Source organism: Crocodylus siamensis, chromosome 12 (genome assembly GCF_052110815.1).
Source record: "Crocodylus siamensis isolate JL-2025a chromosome 12, ASM5211081v1, whole genome shotgun sequence".
In the NCBI taxonomy this organism is placed as follows: Eukaryota; Metazoa; Chordata; order Crocodylia; family Crocodylidae; genus Crocodylus; species Crocodylus siamensis.
The window spans coordinates 27,190,822-27,207,987 of NC_143406.1; the positions used below are offsets into that span (position 1 = coordinate 27,190,822).

At 47.4% G+C, this 17,166-nt stretch overlaps 1 protein-coding gene across 1 annotated transcript in view; it reads left to right on the forward strand.

Annotated features, from left to right (window-relative positions):
• Window positions 1–16,247, forward strand: part of LOC149854829 (uncharacterized) — a 38,753-nt gene extending 22,506 nt beyond the window's left edge. Inside the window, exons 6-13 of the mRNA XM_090024692.1 lie at window positions 5,821–6,380; window positions 8,374–8,653; window positions 9,435–9,651; window positions 11,134–11,270; window positions 12,592–12,705; window positions 14,450–14,653; window positions 15,479–15,572; window positions 16,111–16,247. Of these exons, the coding sequence (XP_089880818.1) occupies window positions 5,821–6,380; window positions 8,374–8,653; window positions 9,435–9,651; window positions 11,134–11,270; window positions 12,592–12,705; window positions 14,450–14,653; window positions 15,479–15,572; window positions 16,111–16,174 (1,670 nt within the window). The 3' untranslated portion in view covers window positions 16,175–16,247. The remainder of the gene's footprint in view (window positions 1–5,820; window positions 6,381–8,373; window positions 8,654–9,434; window positions 9,652–11,133; window positions 11,271–12,591; window positions 12,706–14,449; window positions 14,654–15,478; window positions 15,573–16,110) is intronic.
• The last annotated feature ends 919 nt before the right edge of the window (window positions 16,248–17,166 follow it).

Below are 17,166 nucleotides of genomic sequence, written 5' to 3' on the forward strand. Positions count from 1 at the left end.
TTTCACTTCCTTTGGTAATTGCAACCCCATTTGCACTTTGGCCTTCCTGACTTCATCCCTGGATGCCTGAACAACACTCTTATACTCCTCCCTAGTTGTTTGTTCAAGTTTCCACTTCATAGTTTCCTTTATGTGATTCAGTTTACTGAAGAGTTTCCTGCTAAGCACAGTTGCTAGTCTTTCTGCACATCAGGATGGTTTGTTTCTGCACTGTCAGTAAGGCTTCTTTAAAATACAGCCAGCTTTCCTGGACCCCTCTCCCACTCAGAGTGGCTTCCCAGGAGATCCTGCCTAAGAGTTCCTTGAGTGAGTCAGAGTCTTCTTTTCTGAAGTCCAGGGTCCTTACTCTGCTGCTCTCCATCCTTCCTTTTCTCAGGATCCTGAACTCAGTCATCTTGTGGTTGCTGCTTCCCAAGATGCCATCTACTACTAAATTCCCTACAATTCTTTCCTGTTTGTGAGCAGCAGGTCAAGAAAAGCATGGCCCCTAATTGACCACTGTAGCACTTGTATCTGAAAATTGTCCCCAACACTCTCCAAAAATGTCCCGGATTGCCTCCATGGGTGACTGGTGCCGACTAATCAAGGGAAGCATGTGCCCCCCCTGCAACCAGTCCTGCTGACTGAGGGGAGTGTCCCCTGTGGGCAGTCCTGGGCAGGGGGAGCAGGCGGGAGCACTGGTGCCCCCCTGCAAGTGCCAGCCGATGGCTGCAATTGCTGCAGCCACTTCCAGGAGCGGGTGCAGCCACTTCTGAGAGCAAGCACGGCCGCAGCCGCTCCTGGAAGCAGCTGCAGTGATTGCAGCAATTGGCCGGCACTTGCGGGGGGGCACTGGTGCTTCCACCTGCCCCCCTCCCCCCCATTGCCTAAACAGTGAGCGCGGCCAGTCAGGGTGCGTCAACACACTAGTAGGGAGGGAAAGATTGCAGCAAGATCTGAATAGGTTACAGGAGTGGGCTAACATAAACAGGATGTGTTTCAACACTGACAAGTGCAGGGTGCTGCACTTAGGCAGTAGTAACCAGCAGCACACTTATAAGCTGGGAAACTCCCTTCTTGAGAGCACAGAGGCAAAAAGGGATCTAGGAGTCATTATTGACTCCAAGATGAACATGGGCCGACAATGCGAGGTCACGGTCGGCAGGGCTAACCACACCTTGTCGTGCATCCACAGGTGTATCTCAAGTAAAGCCCTCTATGCAACACTGGTCAGGCTGTGTCCAGTTCTGTGCGCCCCATTTCAGGAGGGATGTGGACAACATGGAGAGGGTCCGGAGGAGGGCCACCCACATGATCCAGGGACTACAGGCCAGACCCTACCATGAAAGACTGCGGGACCTAAACCTGTTCAGCCTTCACAAGAGAAGGCTGAGGGGGGACCTGGTGACTGTCTATAAACTCACTAGGGGGGACCAGAAGGGTTTGGAGGAACACTGTTTCCCCTAGAGCCTCCTGGCATGACAAGGAACAATGGACACAAATTATTGGAGTGTAGGTTTAGATTAGACATCCGCAAGAACTACTTCACAGTCAGGGCGGCTAGGAGCTGGAACCAACTTCCAAGGGAAGTGTTACTGGCTCCTACCCTGGTGGTCTTTAAGAAGAGGCTTGATGACTACCTGGCTGGACTCATTTGAGTCCAGTTTTTTCTCCCGCCCAGGCCGGGGGTCAAACTTGAAGATCTACAAGGTCCCTTCCAACCCTACTTCTATGATAACACCCTTGGGGGGGATGTGCACCCTCATGCACCCCCGATGCCTCACCTCTGATTGCCTGTGCACTGTTTTATTGCAGCATATGTCAGGGTGATTGAAGTCCCCCATGAGAACCAGGGCTTGTGATCAGGAAACTTCCACTAGCTGTATGAGGAAAGCCTCATCCACCACATCCTCCTGGTCTTGTGGCCTATAGCAGACCACCACCACAACATCACCTTGTTGCTGTCTCCTCTGACCCTAACTCAGAGACTCTCAACAAACTTATCACCAGGTTCATACTGGAGCTCTGAGCAATCATATGGCTCTTTTACATAAAGTGCAACTCCTCCGCATCTTCTTCCCTGCCTGTTCTTCCTGAACACATTGTCCCCATCCATGACAGGGCTCCAGTATGCGAGCTGCCACCAAGTCCAATCATGTCATAGTTCCTGGACTGTATAAGGACTTCCAATTCTTCCTGCTTGTTTCCCAGGCTCCATGCATTCATGTACAGGCATTGGTAACATGTACGGGGTGCACACAGATGCACGTGCACCTCCTGAGTGTGGCAGTGCACCCCCTACGAAAAGGAACCACCAACACTGTCAGCAGTGCCTGTGGGTGGTTGCTGCTCACCACCCCCCACAACCCTCAGCACTGACACCGCTGGTGGCATCTGTGGGAGCTCCCCACTTACCGCCACCATGCCTCGCCAGCTGCTGGGAGCATGCGTTGTTTATGTGTATAGGCACCTGAGGTAACTAGTTGATTGCCATAACTTTCAGGAAGAATGAGGACACTTCCCCTGTTAGGTAGGTATGGAAAGCATTCTATGAATAATAATACACAAAGCTTATTGGCATGATGTATTTACAGTGATGTAGTCAGCCTTTACACCAGTGTAAGCAAAGATTGGACAGAAAAAACATAGCCCTAAACTGGTATAATTTTCTTGGATCCAGCATAGAATTACATCTACATGTGCACATGCTTACTGTACAGTAAACCTCACTAGTCATGAATATAAATTTGCTACCTGCAAATGCAAGTAGCAAATTTATTCATGAGTATTCATGTAGATGCCTAACCAGGAGCAAATCTGCTCCTTGCCAGCTGGCTACCAGGGGACAGGAGGTTGTCCCCTGCCCCTGGGAGCTGCCTGTTGCCAGGGTGGGCTCCACCACCAAACCCTGGGCAGGGTCTACGTCCCCCTGCCTTGGCAGCAGGGACCTCCAAGCCCCCCCACTCTGAGATCACAATCAGGGAGCGAGGGCTGGAAAATTCTTATCTCCCAGCCCCTGCCTTGCCACTGTGAATGAGGAACAGGGTGCTGGATCTCTCAGCACTGGCCCCACAACCATGGAGCTGGTGCTGGGAGATAAGGATATCTCAGTGCCAACCCTATGATCATGGAGCTGGTGCTGGGAGCTCCCTGCTGCTGGTGTCTGGGGAGCCTGCTCCCCGCCCAGCTCTGTATTCATAGAGCTGAGCAGGCAACAGGCTCTACAGTCCTCACCCCGCGATCATGGAGCAGAGCTTGGGAACTGTCCTGGCCAGGGGCAGGTCCCAGCCCCACACCCTGATTGGGCAATTGAGGCACAGGACTTGGAAAGAACTGCAGGGGTGGAGCAGGTCACAGCCCTCTACCCCATTCACCTGGGGAAACTATTAGCGAGAACCCCCACCCAACCAGGGGCTTGCTGCTAGCTGCCCCACCAGCAGATTGGGGCAGGGGGCTGAGATCTGCTCCTCCCTTGCAGCTTTTTCCAAGTCCTCTGCCCTGATCAAAGAGCCAGGGCTGGGATTTTCCTGCTGCTGTGGCAGGGGGACATTGTCCTGGCCCTGGCAGCAGGAAGCCCCTGGGGGACAGGGAACAATGTCCCAGCCCTGGTCAAGAGATAGCTGTCTTCTGGCCCCGTGCTCCATGTCAGGCCTTGGGCTAGCACCCAGAGGGAGCCTCAAGCTCCCCCTGCTGGCAGCAGGGGCTCATTGCAGGGCTACAGGAAGTGGGAGCAGTTTGCTACTAGGAGAGGCAAACCTGCTCCCATGTCCCTGCATGTGTTGATGCCTGCCTAGGAGCATTTACTCATGAGTAGTTTACTCACAAATAAACTGATCGCAGATCAAATGCATATGTAGATGTGTCCGATGAGGAGGCAGGAAGGAGGTGTGTTACACTAGCCAGTACTCCCCTCTGAGATTGGCCCAGCATCTTCAGAACACTGTACAAACCCTAAATACTAGACATGATGGGATACATCAGTCCCATATCACAGTGGTTCCCAAACTTTTAGACTGTGGCTGTGGCCACAGACTGAGAGTGGCTGTGGACTGGAAGTGACTGTGGACCCATAGGCAGTGGAAGTGGGGGCTAATGGGGCTCAGCCCCCACAAATGCCAGGGCAGCTCGGCCTCAGGCTGCTGCAGCAGGTGGGAGGGGTGTGTTGGGATCGCAGCTGGCCCAGCACAGCACACCAGTACATTTCTCTTGACTGCCTGGGCTTGGGGGAGGCAGATCGAGACCCCCACAGTGCAGGAGGGAATGGAGTAGGGGCAGGGGTAAATCATTCACCCCTGCCCCACTCCCTGCTTCACTGTGAGGATTGCCTCATTCATGGGGAATGGAGCCTCAGCTGGGCCAGGTTGTGGGGCATTGGGAGCCCAGCAGCTCATCCAGGGGCGTGGGCAAATGGCCCCTGCTGCAGTGCACACCGCAGGGGATTGGGGTTCACGGTGAATGGGGCCCTGGCTGGGTCATGGGACAGTCGGAGTTCCTCCACAGACGTGGTACGGGGTAGCCAAATGGTGGGGAGGTCTGATCTTTGCATGGGCTCCCTGCTCCCTGCCTCTGTGCCTCGCTGAAGCCTTTGAAAGCAGCACCATGTGGCTCACTGCCTGGCCTGCTCAGCAGCAGGATGCACATGGCACCTCATTGCTTTCAAAGGCTGTAGCAAGGGGCGGAGTTGTGGAGCAGGCAGAGCGCAACTGTAGCCTGCCCTTGCACCATTCAAAGATCAGCTGTCCAGCACCGCAGCTCTGGAGGAGCCACTGGACTCTTCCTGGGCAGGGTAGGTGCAGGTGTCCCAGGGGCTCTGCCCCCTCTGGTCTGGAGGCGCAGCTGAGGCTGGCTCCAATCAAGCTCTGGGCCCTGCCCCCCACATCCGGGCGGTTGGGACTAAGACCGGACCAGGGCTAGTGCAGAGAGACAGCCAGGGTGGATGCAGGGCTACGGGATGGTGGATGCTGGCCCTGGGCAATGACCCCTGGCACAGGGGAAGGGGTGGCCACACGGGTGCAGCGCGCTCTGGCCCCAATCCCAGCCCAAGCCTCACTCCCCCTCCCCCCACCTCTTCTCCTGCAGACTTTCAGCAGGGGGACATGCACACATGCACGCACATGCTCAGTCCCCCCAATTCTTTTTTTCTCCCTCCACCTATGCGTGGACAGGCAAACTGTGGACCAGCATACTGCAGACTGGAAGTGGCCAGCATACTGTGGACCAGCAGTCACCCATCAGTATAAAAAAGGGTTGGCCGATGGTCCTCAGTATGCCAGCCCCTTCTGGACTTCCAGTCTGATAGCCAACCCTTCACAGACTGGCCCAGCCCCTAGGAGAAGAGCCCAGCACTGTCCCCAGCCCTAGCCTGCAGCAGCAGTTTGTTCTTGCCTTGTTTGTTCTTGCAGAACAGGGGGCACGCTCTCCCATGCCCTCCTGGGGTGCATGTAGAGGTAGGAGCTGCCCCCCCCCCACAATGAGCCACTTGTGGCTCTGTCCCACAGTCTGCCTTGACTGTGCAGCATCTACTCCAGCCCCTCTCCCTTCCTCACCGCAGGGTCCTCGATCTGCCCCCCCGCACCGCTTCCCTCTCCCCTCGCCCCTTCCCTTACACCAGCCGGATCCTTTTACCAGCCAGACCTGCATATTGATTGGCCATCGGTATCAATATGCAGGTCTGGGTATCGGCACTAAAAATCTCTATCAGTGTACCCCTACTAATTACCTAGGCCACAGTGCAGCATATGCAAGTTTCTAATGGGATTTTTGCCTAAAGCTCTCTGCCCTGCCTAGACTGAGGAAGACCCCTTTGAATCAACTTTGTTGATAAGGTGTTTGCTTTTAAAGGTGCTTCATCGGAGAAGCCAGCAGTGATGCACGAGCCACCTTCCCAACTGCCTAAACTGCTCATCAATGAAGTGAATCCAGATAATCCAGGTGGCCGGGAGGATACAGAGTATGTTGAACTATTCTACACTGGGCAGACACACTTTAACCTCAAGGATTACTGGCTGGTCCTTTATAATGGCAAAAACAACCAGGCTTACAAAGTGGTGAACCTGACCGGCTACCATACCAATGAACAAGGCTACTTCCTGGTGGGCAGCGAGGGAGTGACTCCAAAACCTGTGATCATTTTGCCTCCGAACACCATCCAGAACGGGGCAGATGCCATAGCCCTCTATTACAGCACCACCCCCTCTTACAGAGGGAGCATGGTAGTGACGGAGGAGGGGCTGGTGGATGCAGTGGTGTACATTTCCCGGGCATCTGACAGGGCAGATAAGTTGCTCAGAGTACTGGCCCCAGGGCAGAATATCCTGTACGAAGATGATTCCCACAGTAGCCAGGATGAGTCTTTGAGCCGGTGCAATGGCCTGACCCCTAGGCTCCACAGCAGCTTCCAGGTATGGGGCAGGAGACATCTGGGAGGGCCAGGGCTGTCTTTTGTTGATTTCTGTTGTATTCAGTTCAGTCTCACATCAACTTAAGCCTGTCATCAGTGCCCTCTGGGGTTGGCTGTCCCTGGCTCTGTTGTCCCCACTCCCCCTTGTCTCTGATAATTGGCATAATAGATGAGAAGGCTGGGTTTCACTGGGCAACATGCCACAAAAGCCACAATCAGTTTGCTAATAAACAAAAACAGGGTGATGGGTATTTTGAGAGATAACTATCCCTTAGCTGTCCATCAGCAAAATGAACACTTGGGCGGCTTGCAGACATTAAAATAAATAAATAAAAGCCAGCATTTTACTTGAAATTCTGTGCGCTCCCTTGCCAAGCCCAGCAGATGCCCAGAAGAGGCAGCTGGGCCCATCCCTACAGTGTCTGTATAGATCAGGGGCTTTAGCACTTTTATCTAATAGTTGATTGAATCAGCTTTAGCTGAGCTGAAGTATTGCACTGCTTCTTCTAGTAAAGTGCATTTTTGCATTGGGGGGGCGGGGGGAGGCATGGTTAACACCAAGCAGCCTTGATGACAAATGCCCTGACCCTGAGAAATCCCAAACACTACTCTGAATCAAGTGCTGAACTTGCAAGGCATCTTAGGATCATATGAAAGTAGAGTTGGAAGGGGCCACATGAAGTTATCTAGTCCAGCCTCCTGCTTATTGTAGGATTATCCCTGATTAAATCACCCAAGCCAAGTGTCTGTCTAACCTGCTTTTGAAAACTTCCAGGATGGAGATTCCACAGCTTCTTCGTAGCCTGTTCCAATGCTTCACCACCCTAATGGTCAGAAAGTTCTTCCTAAACTCCAGCCTAAATTTCCCTTACTGCAGCTTGCAGCCATTACTCCTGCAGCCACAAAAAATTCTGTCTCCATCCTCTATATAACCTTCCTTTGGGTATTTTGAAGACTGTTATCAAATCCCCCCTCAGTCTTCTATTCTCCAGACTAACTAACCCTAGTTTTTTCAGCCTTTCCTCAGAAGTCACCTCCTTAGGAATTAGACACTCAGTTACGTTTTGATATACACCCTCTGTGACCACATCTACACAAGATGCTGACTGCACAGTAGCCCAATACTACAGCACAATAGCATCGTGTGGCAAGAACTGTAACATGATGCTGCCGTGCAGTAGCATTAGGCTACTGCGCAGTCAGCATCCCAAAAAAGACATTTGTCAGTGCTACTGTGCAGTACCTCAGGTTACTGCGCAGTCAGCATCTTGTGTAGATGCAGCCTGTGTTGGGTAATATGGTACAAATTAAATTAAATTCCCTGAAAGTAGCTAGAAGATTGTGCTGAAATGGAATTGGCTGGGCTGAGTGGCGGTAACTCTTTTTTAAATTTCTACTTTCCAATGGAACCCTCTTTTAGCAATATACAGAACCCACACAAAATTCATTTGGTAAAGTTTTATAAGGGGTTTTTTTTGGTTCCCTGCCACTGTTGGAAAAGCCTTATGAACAGAAGGGAATGGGCAAAGGGCATACAACAAATATGCCATAGTAAAGGGTAGGAAGTCCATAGCAGTTGAAGGAATATCTTGAGAATAGTACAAGGTCCCAGGACAATGCTATCTGTAGATGCTGGGGGAGAGATTTGTGGTGAGCCATCAGAATTTTTGTTTCTAAGCAGTTTCAGCACAGAGGGAGAAGGCTGTAGGGAAGAGGTGACGCTAGATGCTGGCTTGGAGAAGATATATTGATCTCTTCTTAGGAAAGAGAATAATCCTGTGGAACAAAGACTTGGTCCAGAAAACAGAAGCAGAGACAGCAGTATTACAGTGAGAAGGACAACAAAAATCCAATGAGATGACCTGTCAGTTAGCAGAGACCTCAGATGGAGGCAAAGGCATCAAATTGTGCACGGGATTGGGGATGTTTAGCTGTGAGTATAGAAATTATCCCACCCACCCTCACAGATTGGTTGGTGCCTCTGTCCCCATCAGGTGACTGTGATTACACCATTCCGGGAGAACAACTGCACCAATTCTTCAGTGATGCCTTCCAGCACCCCTCCCATCCTTATCAACGAGCTGAGCCTGACCAACAGCACCACCCCCTATCAATTCATTGAGCTGAAGGGGAAACCTGGAGCCAACTTAGGAGGATACAGTTTGGTGTTCTTCTCTGGAACAGATGGCAAAGCCTATTCCAGCATCCCACTGAAGGGCACTTTCAGAAACACGGGTCTGTTTGTAATTGCACCGGAAGGAGGACCCACACCTGGTAAGGCTGTAAGAGAGCAGATGATTCCTTCACACAGATTCTGAGTCTGACACTGGGCTTTCTTTGGGTATATTGAAGAAGCCTGGTTTAGGTGGGCAAACAGGTGAACACTGGGTGACTTTGGGAATGTATTGAGGTAATGGAATATGAAGTCACTTCTCCCCAAGACACTGGCTTCAATTTGGCCCAGATCAAAAGCAACCTGCATTTTTGTCTCTTGACTGAAAGCACCAAAGATATAAGCTCCTAATGGACTAGCAGTAATCATATAATTCAATTGCTCCTAAGAATAGCCTTCATTAGGGCTAGGGTTGAGACTGAATTCCCTTTTCACTGTTAGAGAAGAGGCCTTTCCATGTTGGCATCAAGGCTCGCTGACAAGAGGGTGTTGGAAAGATACTTCCTTTGATGTTACACCTGATCTGTAGAGAAGCAGAGACCTCCAGTCTCCATGACTGTCAGTCCTTCCATACTTTTAGTGTAACATATGGCTATATTTAAGTATCTGCACCAGTGTCCTATAGTGATGCTAGCCCCTTCTGGAATATCTTATGGTTGGTGTTTGTCACATGTACTAATGTTGGTATTTATTTGCCTCAAATTCCTGCTATGCTCTGTAAAGAGCCTGCTACATCTCAGAGATGCTGGGAAACCTGCAGTCTGTAGTTTCTTTAGCAGCTGCACGTCACCTTGAATTATTCCAGTTATTTTGCTACCATTTGCAGGGTGCTGCTCATTGCCACAGGCTCAGTATTCACCAGCTTCTCCCCCCTATCTCCAGATCTGTTGTTGCCACCTGTCAAGGATGCCCTTTCCATTAGGCAGGGCTCCAGTGCTGTTGCAGTGTACAACCGCCATCAAGGAAGAAGTCCTCAGGGCATGGTGGCAACCCTTGAGAACCTGGTGGATGCTTTGGTTTACACATGGAAGTCAAGCACAGGCAGAGGACAGCTGGACCTCTTCGGACCATCACATTTTTTGCCTTGTCCAAAAGACAGGTGAGGTGATTCCTGATTTCAAACTTAACAGCCTCCAATTGAAAATATTTCCAGGTTTTCTATGCTGGGAGCCTCCTGCTGGTAGAGAACAGGTCTAATCATTAGGTCTTTATTTGGTTCTGGCAAATGCTGTCATAGTACTTGTAATGAAAAATATAGATCCAGACTGGATGATGCAATTGAGAATGTAGCATGGGGGACCACTAAAGGAAAATATTTCTCACCTCCCTTAGTGTGAACTGATGAGACTAGAATCTTACATTGATGGCTCAGCATAGAACCGAGCTGTATGAGTCAACTATACACAAAAGGCATGTCTTCCACAGCAAATACTAGTGAAAAGTAAATTGTTAAAGACACAAAAATGTTTTTTTAAATATCATCTTTCTTATGGATGAGCTCCCTAAAGCTTAACAAGAGAGAGATAAATAGGATTCTATAGCAATTAAGAATTCTTTCTATTTAATACAGTACTGTATTACATTTCTAAATCCTGTCTGTGCTACAGGATTCTATCAACTGGGATAAGAATTTTTAATGCATTTTCTATTTCTGACCTTTTCTTAAAGGATGTGAATGACAAAAAGGCAGTAAATAATTACCAGCATTGGCTTTTTCCTATCTAATAGGTAAATCTTATGTAAAAGAGAAAAAGACCTGACACCTGTGGGTTTCACTGAAATGCCATGCTTTCCTTATATCTTTCGTTTAAAAAAATAAATAAATTTTTCTGCTTCCTGAAACATACATTGGAGTTGCTGGGCATCAGTCTGCAAGTTCTGAAATAGTGTTTAAACTTTATTACTTGGTTCTTTTTCTCTTGTAATGAGAAACAGTTCATGCTTCTCTTCCTCTGGGTAAAAGAATCTGTCTTTGTCTTTATCATGAGATGAATTCAAGGTGAAGTGTTGTCAACTCATGCAGTTTTCTTGCAAGACTTGTGCTATATAAAGTGTGCTTGAAAGACCCAGCATGGACTTGTGTTGGTTTGCAAGCATCTCTGATTTCATTTTAAAATGTAAGTAGAGGCATAGCCTGGAGGGCCACAGAGAAAAAGCTCAAGTTCTAAAGACTTAAAAAAATGCTGCTGTGTGTCTTGCAAGTCTGTGTGTTGAACATCATCAGTGTCAAGATGCTTTTTAGGGACCTGACTCATTCTGGAACTTTGAAGCTCTGTAATTCTGAGATCCAACCTTCCTCCCCAAGTACCTCTCTGGAAGTTGCAGTCAAATGTCAGAATCCAGAGAGCCCCCTTACTGCCAGACTGTCAAAAGTTCTATTCCTTTTGAGTCTATGCAACTGGTTCAGCATATCTCTGAAAACTGCTTAGATTGTTTTCCACAATACACCTACTCCAGCAACTGTCCCACCTCTGATGAGTATCTGTTGGCAAGAGATGGGACTCCGTAGTTTTCAAGTGTGATGAAGTCCACAAAATGCTGTTTTAGTGAAACATGACTCTTTTTGGTTTTTTGGGTACAGGTCAGTCTCTTTGAGCCGCTGTTGCAATATGAGTACTACACTTGTATATGCTGTCTCAGACCCTACACCTGGTTTGGAGAACATCTGTCCTCTGAGGTCGCTTGCTGAGGATCTCAGTATATGCCTGATGACACCTAGTAAGCAGAGTTGTTATCCCACCTGGGGTTGGAGGGGATTTGGAGAGAAATTGAGGCCTGATTTCAAAGGAAATGCTTTTGCTGAGTCCATTTTCATGTAGATCAGAAGAGACGAAGAACTGAGAATTATGTGCCCTGGAGTGTAGCTCAGGCTGTGCTTCAGATGTAGGGGCACGGTGTGAATGCAGCCTCGCAATGCTGGTGTTGGGATAAGGTGGGAAGGAAAAGGCATAGCACTCATAGGCTGGGAGTGACAGTCCTGCCAATAGGGTGTGTGTAAGGGTGACTACAGTACGTAATTCTCTTGTCAAAATGTGGCTGAACCATCTTGTTAAGGTTTCCTTTGCAGTTTGGTGGAAAGTCTATTGGCCTTTCAGCAGTGATAGGAAATCTTCCCTCATGTCATACGTAACTGGGGCACTGTTGAGAAAGACTGGGTCTAACTGACTTAACAGAAATGAAGGGTTACACAGCCCCAAACCTCTGGGTAGGGGACTGAACATATGACAATGTCTTCAGTTCCACGGAAGGCAGTGTTGAGAAAAACTTTAATTCATCCAAAGCTGGGCTAAATCAAGGGGTGTTTCTATGTCCAAGGTGCATGGTAGGCCACAGAAAAGAATCCATTATCTTTAGAGACTCTTAGCTGAGGCCTACTTAATGCATGAGAGAGACTGTAGCCCTCTGTGGCTACCTTCAAACAACTATCTGCCTTTCAGGCAAATGAGAACTATGGTTTTTCCCCTTTCACAACCTCCTGCAGTATTCAGGAAAGACATTTTAGGACCTGTCTCTCCTTCTCCCTTGACATTAGTTTGTTTGCTAATGGACCTTAAGTTCCAGGGGCCCAGTTATGATTTGGGTTTGGAGGTAAGAGGCATGGGGTTTCAGCTCTGTGAGCGAGTAAAACTTGCACACACATCCACAGCAGTCCAAAATAAAGATGTTGGTATAAATTAGAGGGACTGAGCATGCAGCTCCTTATCAGTTCAGGGGGGAGTTGCAGGTGATGCCACATGAGCATAGATCTGTCACCGTCTTCATTATGTCTGGCTTGTAGAAAATTGTGCCCATCCCAGTGGATCCATGAATGCTATGGGACAAGCTCAGATTGGTATGAGGAAGGTGGAATCATTTTTCAGGATCTCCTGCAACTCTGTCCTCTTCACCCCTCTAATTTTGTCTATGACCATGATTTCCTATCCAAGTAGTAGCTAGACCTGGCTGTGTTTAGCATCTGAGATCAGGTGAGACTGCATGCTTGGCTGCAAGCTAATTGCTTCAACCTGACATGCTCTAATAACCTTTTCTTCCCCCTCAGACTGCTCTACATGGACTCTAAACCCTGAAAGGATGCTAGACAGCCTGGAGAAGGTACTGATGACATCCATAGAAGAGAACTGCTCCTGTGGAGTCTCTCAGTTCTATCTACAAGGTCAGTGCCAATACCACCCACCTTTATTTATCCACTTCATAATATCTCCTGTCTTGCAACCCCTTGCCAATAGAGTCCTGTAACTTGACTAAAATGACAGTGAAGGAGCCCCTTCTTCTCCATGTATGTCAGAAAGCATGTGTAAAAGCACCCATTTGGGAAAGCAAATGGTCTGTTCCAGTTATTCTCAACCAAGGTGCCATGGCACCCTGAGATCCTTTCAAGGTTACAACGCAATATTAGCACTGTTAGGTATGAAAACATGATTCACAAAATAAACCTAGACATTTCAAATAGGAATCCATAGTGTTAAAAATATGTTGGGGTCTTTTTGGGGTCTTTGTAACTAAAAAATTGCTCTAACATTTTTCTGTAATCAAAAAACAAGTGAAAATTACAGTCATTTTCCAAGGAGTGACTTGAGTCTAAAAAGGTTGAGAACCATTGGTCTATTCTCAAACTGAATGCTCCTCTCACAGGCTGTTGGCCCCTCAATCGGAAATCTGAACGCATTCCTGTGTGAGGGGAGTAGCAGAGTGAGTGAGGCAGGGTTATCTCTATAAGGAGGGAAATGGGATGATCTGACATGAGCAACTCACAGAAGTGGAGTAGCCAGTGTTGTAGGGTGGGGCTAAAAAGAAAAAAAAGCCCTTGCTGTGTAATCTTACTCCTTCCTCCAGCTGATTTTGCACCTGTCAAACAGCCTTAGGAAGAAGGCAGAGATAACTTTGCCGCACAAACTATAGGAAAGGGAACAGCCACCGATGGGAGAATTTCAGACACACGTGGCAGTTCCCACTGGAGCTCAGTGTCAGTGGGCATGTCTTTAATGCAAAGTGGTTGCTGCTCATTTAATTTAGTACATGTATAACCAAGTACTAAGTAAGTTTGTAGTAACCAGAGTTACTGCATAGTAGCAGCAGCAAAGACCTTTTTAGTGACACTACTGTGCAACAGTCTAGTAATACTGCATAGTAATGTATTAGCACTGTCTGTGCCACGATATGTTGCTGCACAGTATTATTAGGCTACTGTGCAGTTAGTGTCTCATGTAGACGTGCCCAGTTTAGTGCTACCCTTTGTGTTCTGTGAAAGCTCCCTAATCCTGGCTTTTTAACCAAGTGATATTTCACACAGATTTGGATAAATAACACGAGTCTCTCTTCTGCAGTCTGACTGCAGCATACACTTGACACCCGATTTTTTTTATATGGCCCAACCTGGAGTGTTAATTCAGATTTCTGTGGATGGTTAAGGAGGTGTTAAGTCCTTTCAAGGCATGCAGAATTACTAGCTGCTCCTGAAACTCATAGGCCAAGTCAGCTCTTGACAGATGTGAGAGGTATTAATTTTAAGGGAGTGGCTCCTATTTCTTTTTATTTTCCAAAGATGAGACCTTGGAAGCTGCATCTCCTGTTCAGGTCAAAGTCTGTCGAGTTTTATCCGATTGGCGTTTTTATGATATACCAAAAAGGCACAACACAAAATTGAGTTCAGAGTTGGAGGCTGGTTACAATACACCTAGGTCTTCTCCAGAATCTGAAGAGAATTAGAGATGAAAGGTAGGGTGTTGACTAGCTCTGGTGTTTAGGGTTTGGGTTTGAGGCAAACTGGTTAGAATTAGATTGCACTGCAATAACCTAAACTTTTGTTTTAAGACACCAGAAACCTTGCTGCATCATGCCAACACAGTCCATTCACTCTGCACCGGAATTCACGCTGCATTCTGCACTCTTCCTTACAGAACTTAACTTCACCTGCATAGGTTCCATATTGAAGCTCTCAGGCCAGGTGTGGGCCAGGTCACTGAAGCAACAACATGAAATCATCAGCTGGCGGAAAGAATTCACTTCCAGCCCACATCCATTGTCAGTGGATGGGAATATGCTCAGGACTAATGTCGAGTGTGCCACTCCAAAAGAGCCAGCATCAGAGGCATCAGGTGTCAGTGAGTAAAGAAAAGCAAGCACCATGGGCGCAATAATGGGGCTAGAATGTCTGTGTTGGAAACTAAATGAGATTGTGGGGACAGTTTAGACTAGTAGAATCTCAGCTCTCTGAACTAGTCCAGTAGAAGCCAATGGGGCCTGAGAGAGATGGGGGGGCATGGGAGGGTAACATGAAGCAGCAGCTTCTCCTTAGTCAAAAGGGATGAGGTAGCTTATTACATCTAAGGCTCAGATTCATAGAGGTATTTATGCCTAACTTCTACTTAAATATATTTGTGTGGGGTTCCTAAACACTTCTGACTTTGGGCTTTAGTGCTTTGCTGGTACTGGGTCCAGTACCCTAATAATTCTGACCCTGCCTAGACGCACTGGCCAAAATGCAGAATAAGTTACAAATGGCTTTTTATAAATTGCATTTAGTTCATATTCAGGAACCTCATGTCCATGTGTTGACAAAGTAGAACAGAGATGTTGCATCCAGAGATACGTGCTCCAAAGAGCAGAATCAGTGGTGTGTCCTCAACACAGTATATCCTTCTGCTAAAATAATCTCCTTCTGGTAACAGGAATGCATTTTTGGGGTCCTTATGTACCTAATCATATGGCATTCAGAATGGCTACCTCCTTTGGGACTGCCTACCACTTCTTACCCCCCACCAGCAAAGCCATGAGCTTCCTCCAGGGACATAAATCCAAGAGGAAGGAAAAAATTTAAGCTTCTTACAGTCTTCATGTTAGGAATGTACTGTCCTGAAGGGAAATTAGGAAAGCTGAATAAGACTTTGTATAATTCATCTAAGTGCCCATTTCTTCATCCTCTGCAGCCTCTTTAGAGGGTTGGAGGATTGCCCTCTTTGTCCTGGGAGCTCTACTACTCATACTTGTGCTTGCTGGTTTAGCCTTCTATTACATCAAAAGGTAAGAAGACATCTTGTCTTCCTATTGTCCTGGCACCTCTTACTCTGTCTTGCTTTTCTGCATGGTACTGGTGGAGAGAGGGGACAGGTACAAAATTAGGTATTTAAGCCAATCCTGATCTTCCTGTCACTACCATGTTACCATTGACAAAAGAAACATTAAAAAGTATCTGCTTAATAGCAGCAGTGAAACAGATTCCTCTCAGAGTAACTTTCTGTAAGCATAATGTTAAGGGATATTAATTAGTAACTACCAGAGATGTTCTTTTTATAAGCTTCTCTCAGTTTGATGGGGCTATAGTCAGTGTTTAAGTATGAGAAAGGAAAAAAATCCTTACATCTCACCCAAAAAAACCCCTGAACCCACATTCAAAAAGGATTTGAAAAAGCCATCAGAGCCATAAAGGGCTGGATTTTATACAGTAATTTTACAGCCACTATATGAGATTAACAACCAGGCTTAGTGTCTGAGGGGCTGGCTCTTTGCTCCTTCTCACAGGACAGCTGTTAACCTCACAGTTTCCCCTCATTTCTTTTAGGTATCCTCAGAATTATACCAACATTGAAATGAATGATTGCAGGCAGATTGCAGCAGACTTCTAACTTTGAGGCAGAACTCTTCTAGCAAGATTAATCATCATGGGCAGGGGCTGGCAGAGCTTGCATATTTATGTGTGTAGGCAAGCTATCTGTCCAAAGCCATCACCTCCCTCCTATGAGGACTGTTGCATGGATCCTGAGAATGTAGCTTTGTACACTTATTTTTTTACACTTCTGTTGGCCTCTGACTAAAAGAATTTTAAGAAATGATCTTTATAAGGGCTCCAAGAGCACTTTTTACTGCAGGGGTCTGGAAACAGCCTGACATGCTGAAGGAAGGGGATTCACTCTGGGTATGCACCACTGGAGAGGGGTAAGGTGGAAGGAAGCAGGTTGCCTTATCTCCAAACGACTTGCTGCTGGGGGTAAGTGGAGAGATGGCAAAGGAAAGATTAACAGTGAGGCTGTCTTATCCTTGCTGTAAACTTACCAGCAAGTCCAGTTCTTAATTTGCATACTTATGGTTGTACATGTAGGGAAAACGCTATCTTTCCCCTGTATCACCAATCCTGTGATAGGTGCTTGAATATGGTTCAGAGGCACCATATTTACATGCCCCAAACTATTCAGTATTTCTGCCTCAGGTGGGTAAATAGCCCTAGCTGTAAATGGTTGGCTCTAAAAGTAGCAGCCACTCCAGACAGTGGAGTCTTCTCTCTGTCCCTGAACACTTAAAGGGAGAACTGGTACCTCCACTAGAGAAGAGCTTAGTAGGCCAGCTTATTGCCCAAGTGCAGAAAATAATGCATGCTAGTATTGCCCTCTGCTGGTCAAACACTGAATGGGCTTGGTTTTTTTTGTCCATACATGAATTGCTGCCACAGGCACTCATTTAACATCCAGAAGGCATGTCTACACAAAATGTTTACTGTGCAGTTGATTAATTAGCTAAGCAGTAAACATCTTGGCATCTACACATGCACCTCTATTAGGCTGGAATAAATTAATTTACTCCATAACAGGATAGTACTGGTAAATTACAAGTACTATCCTGC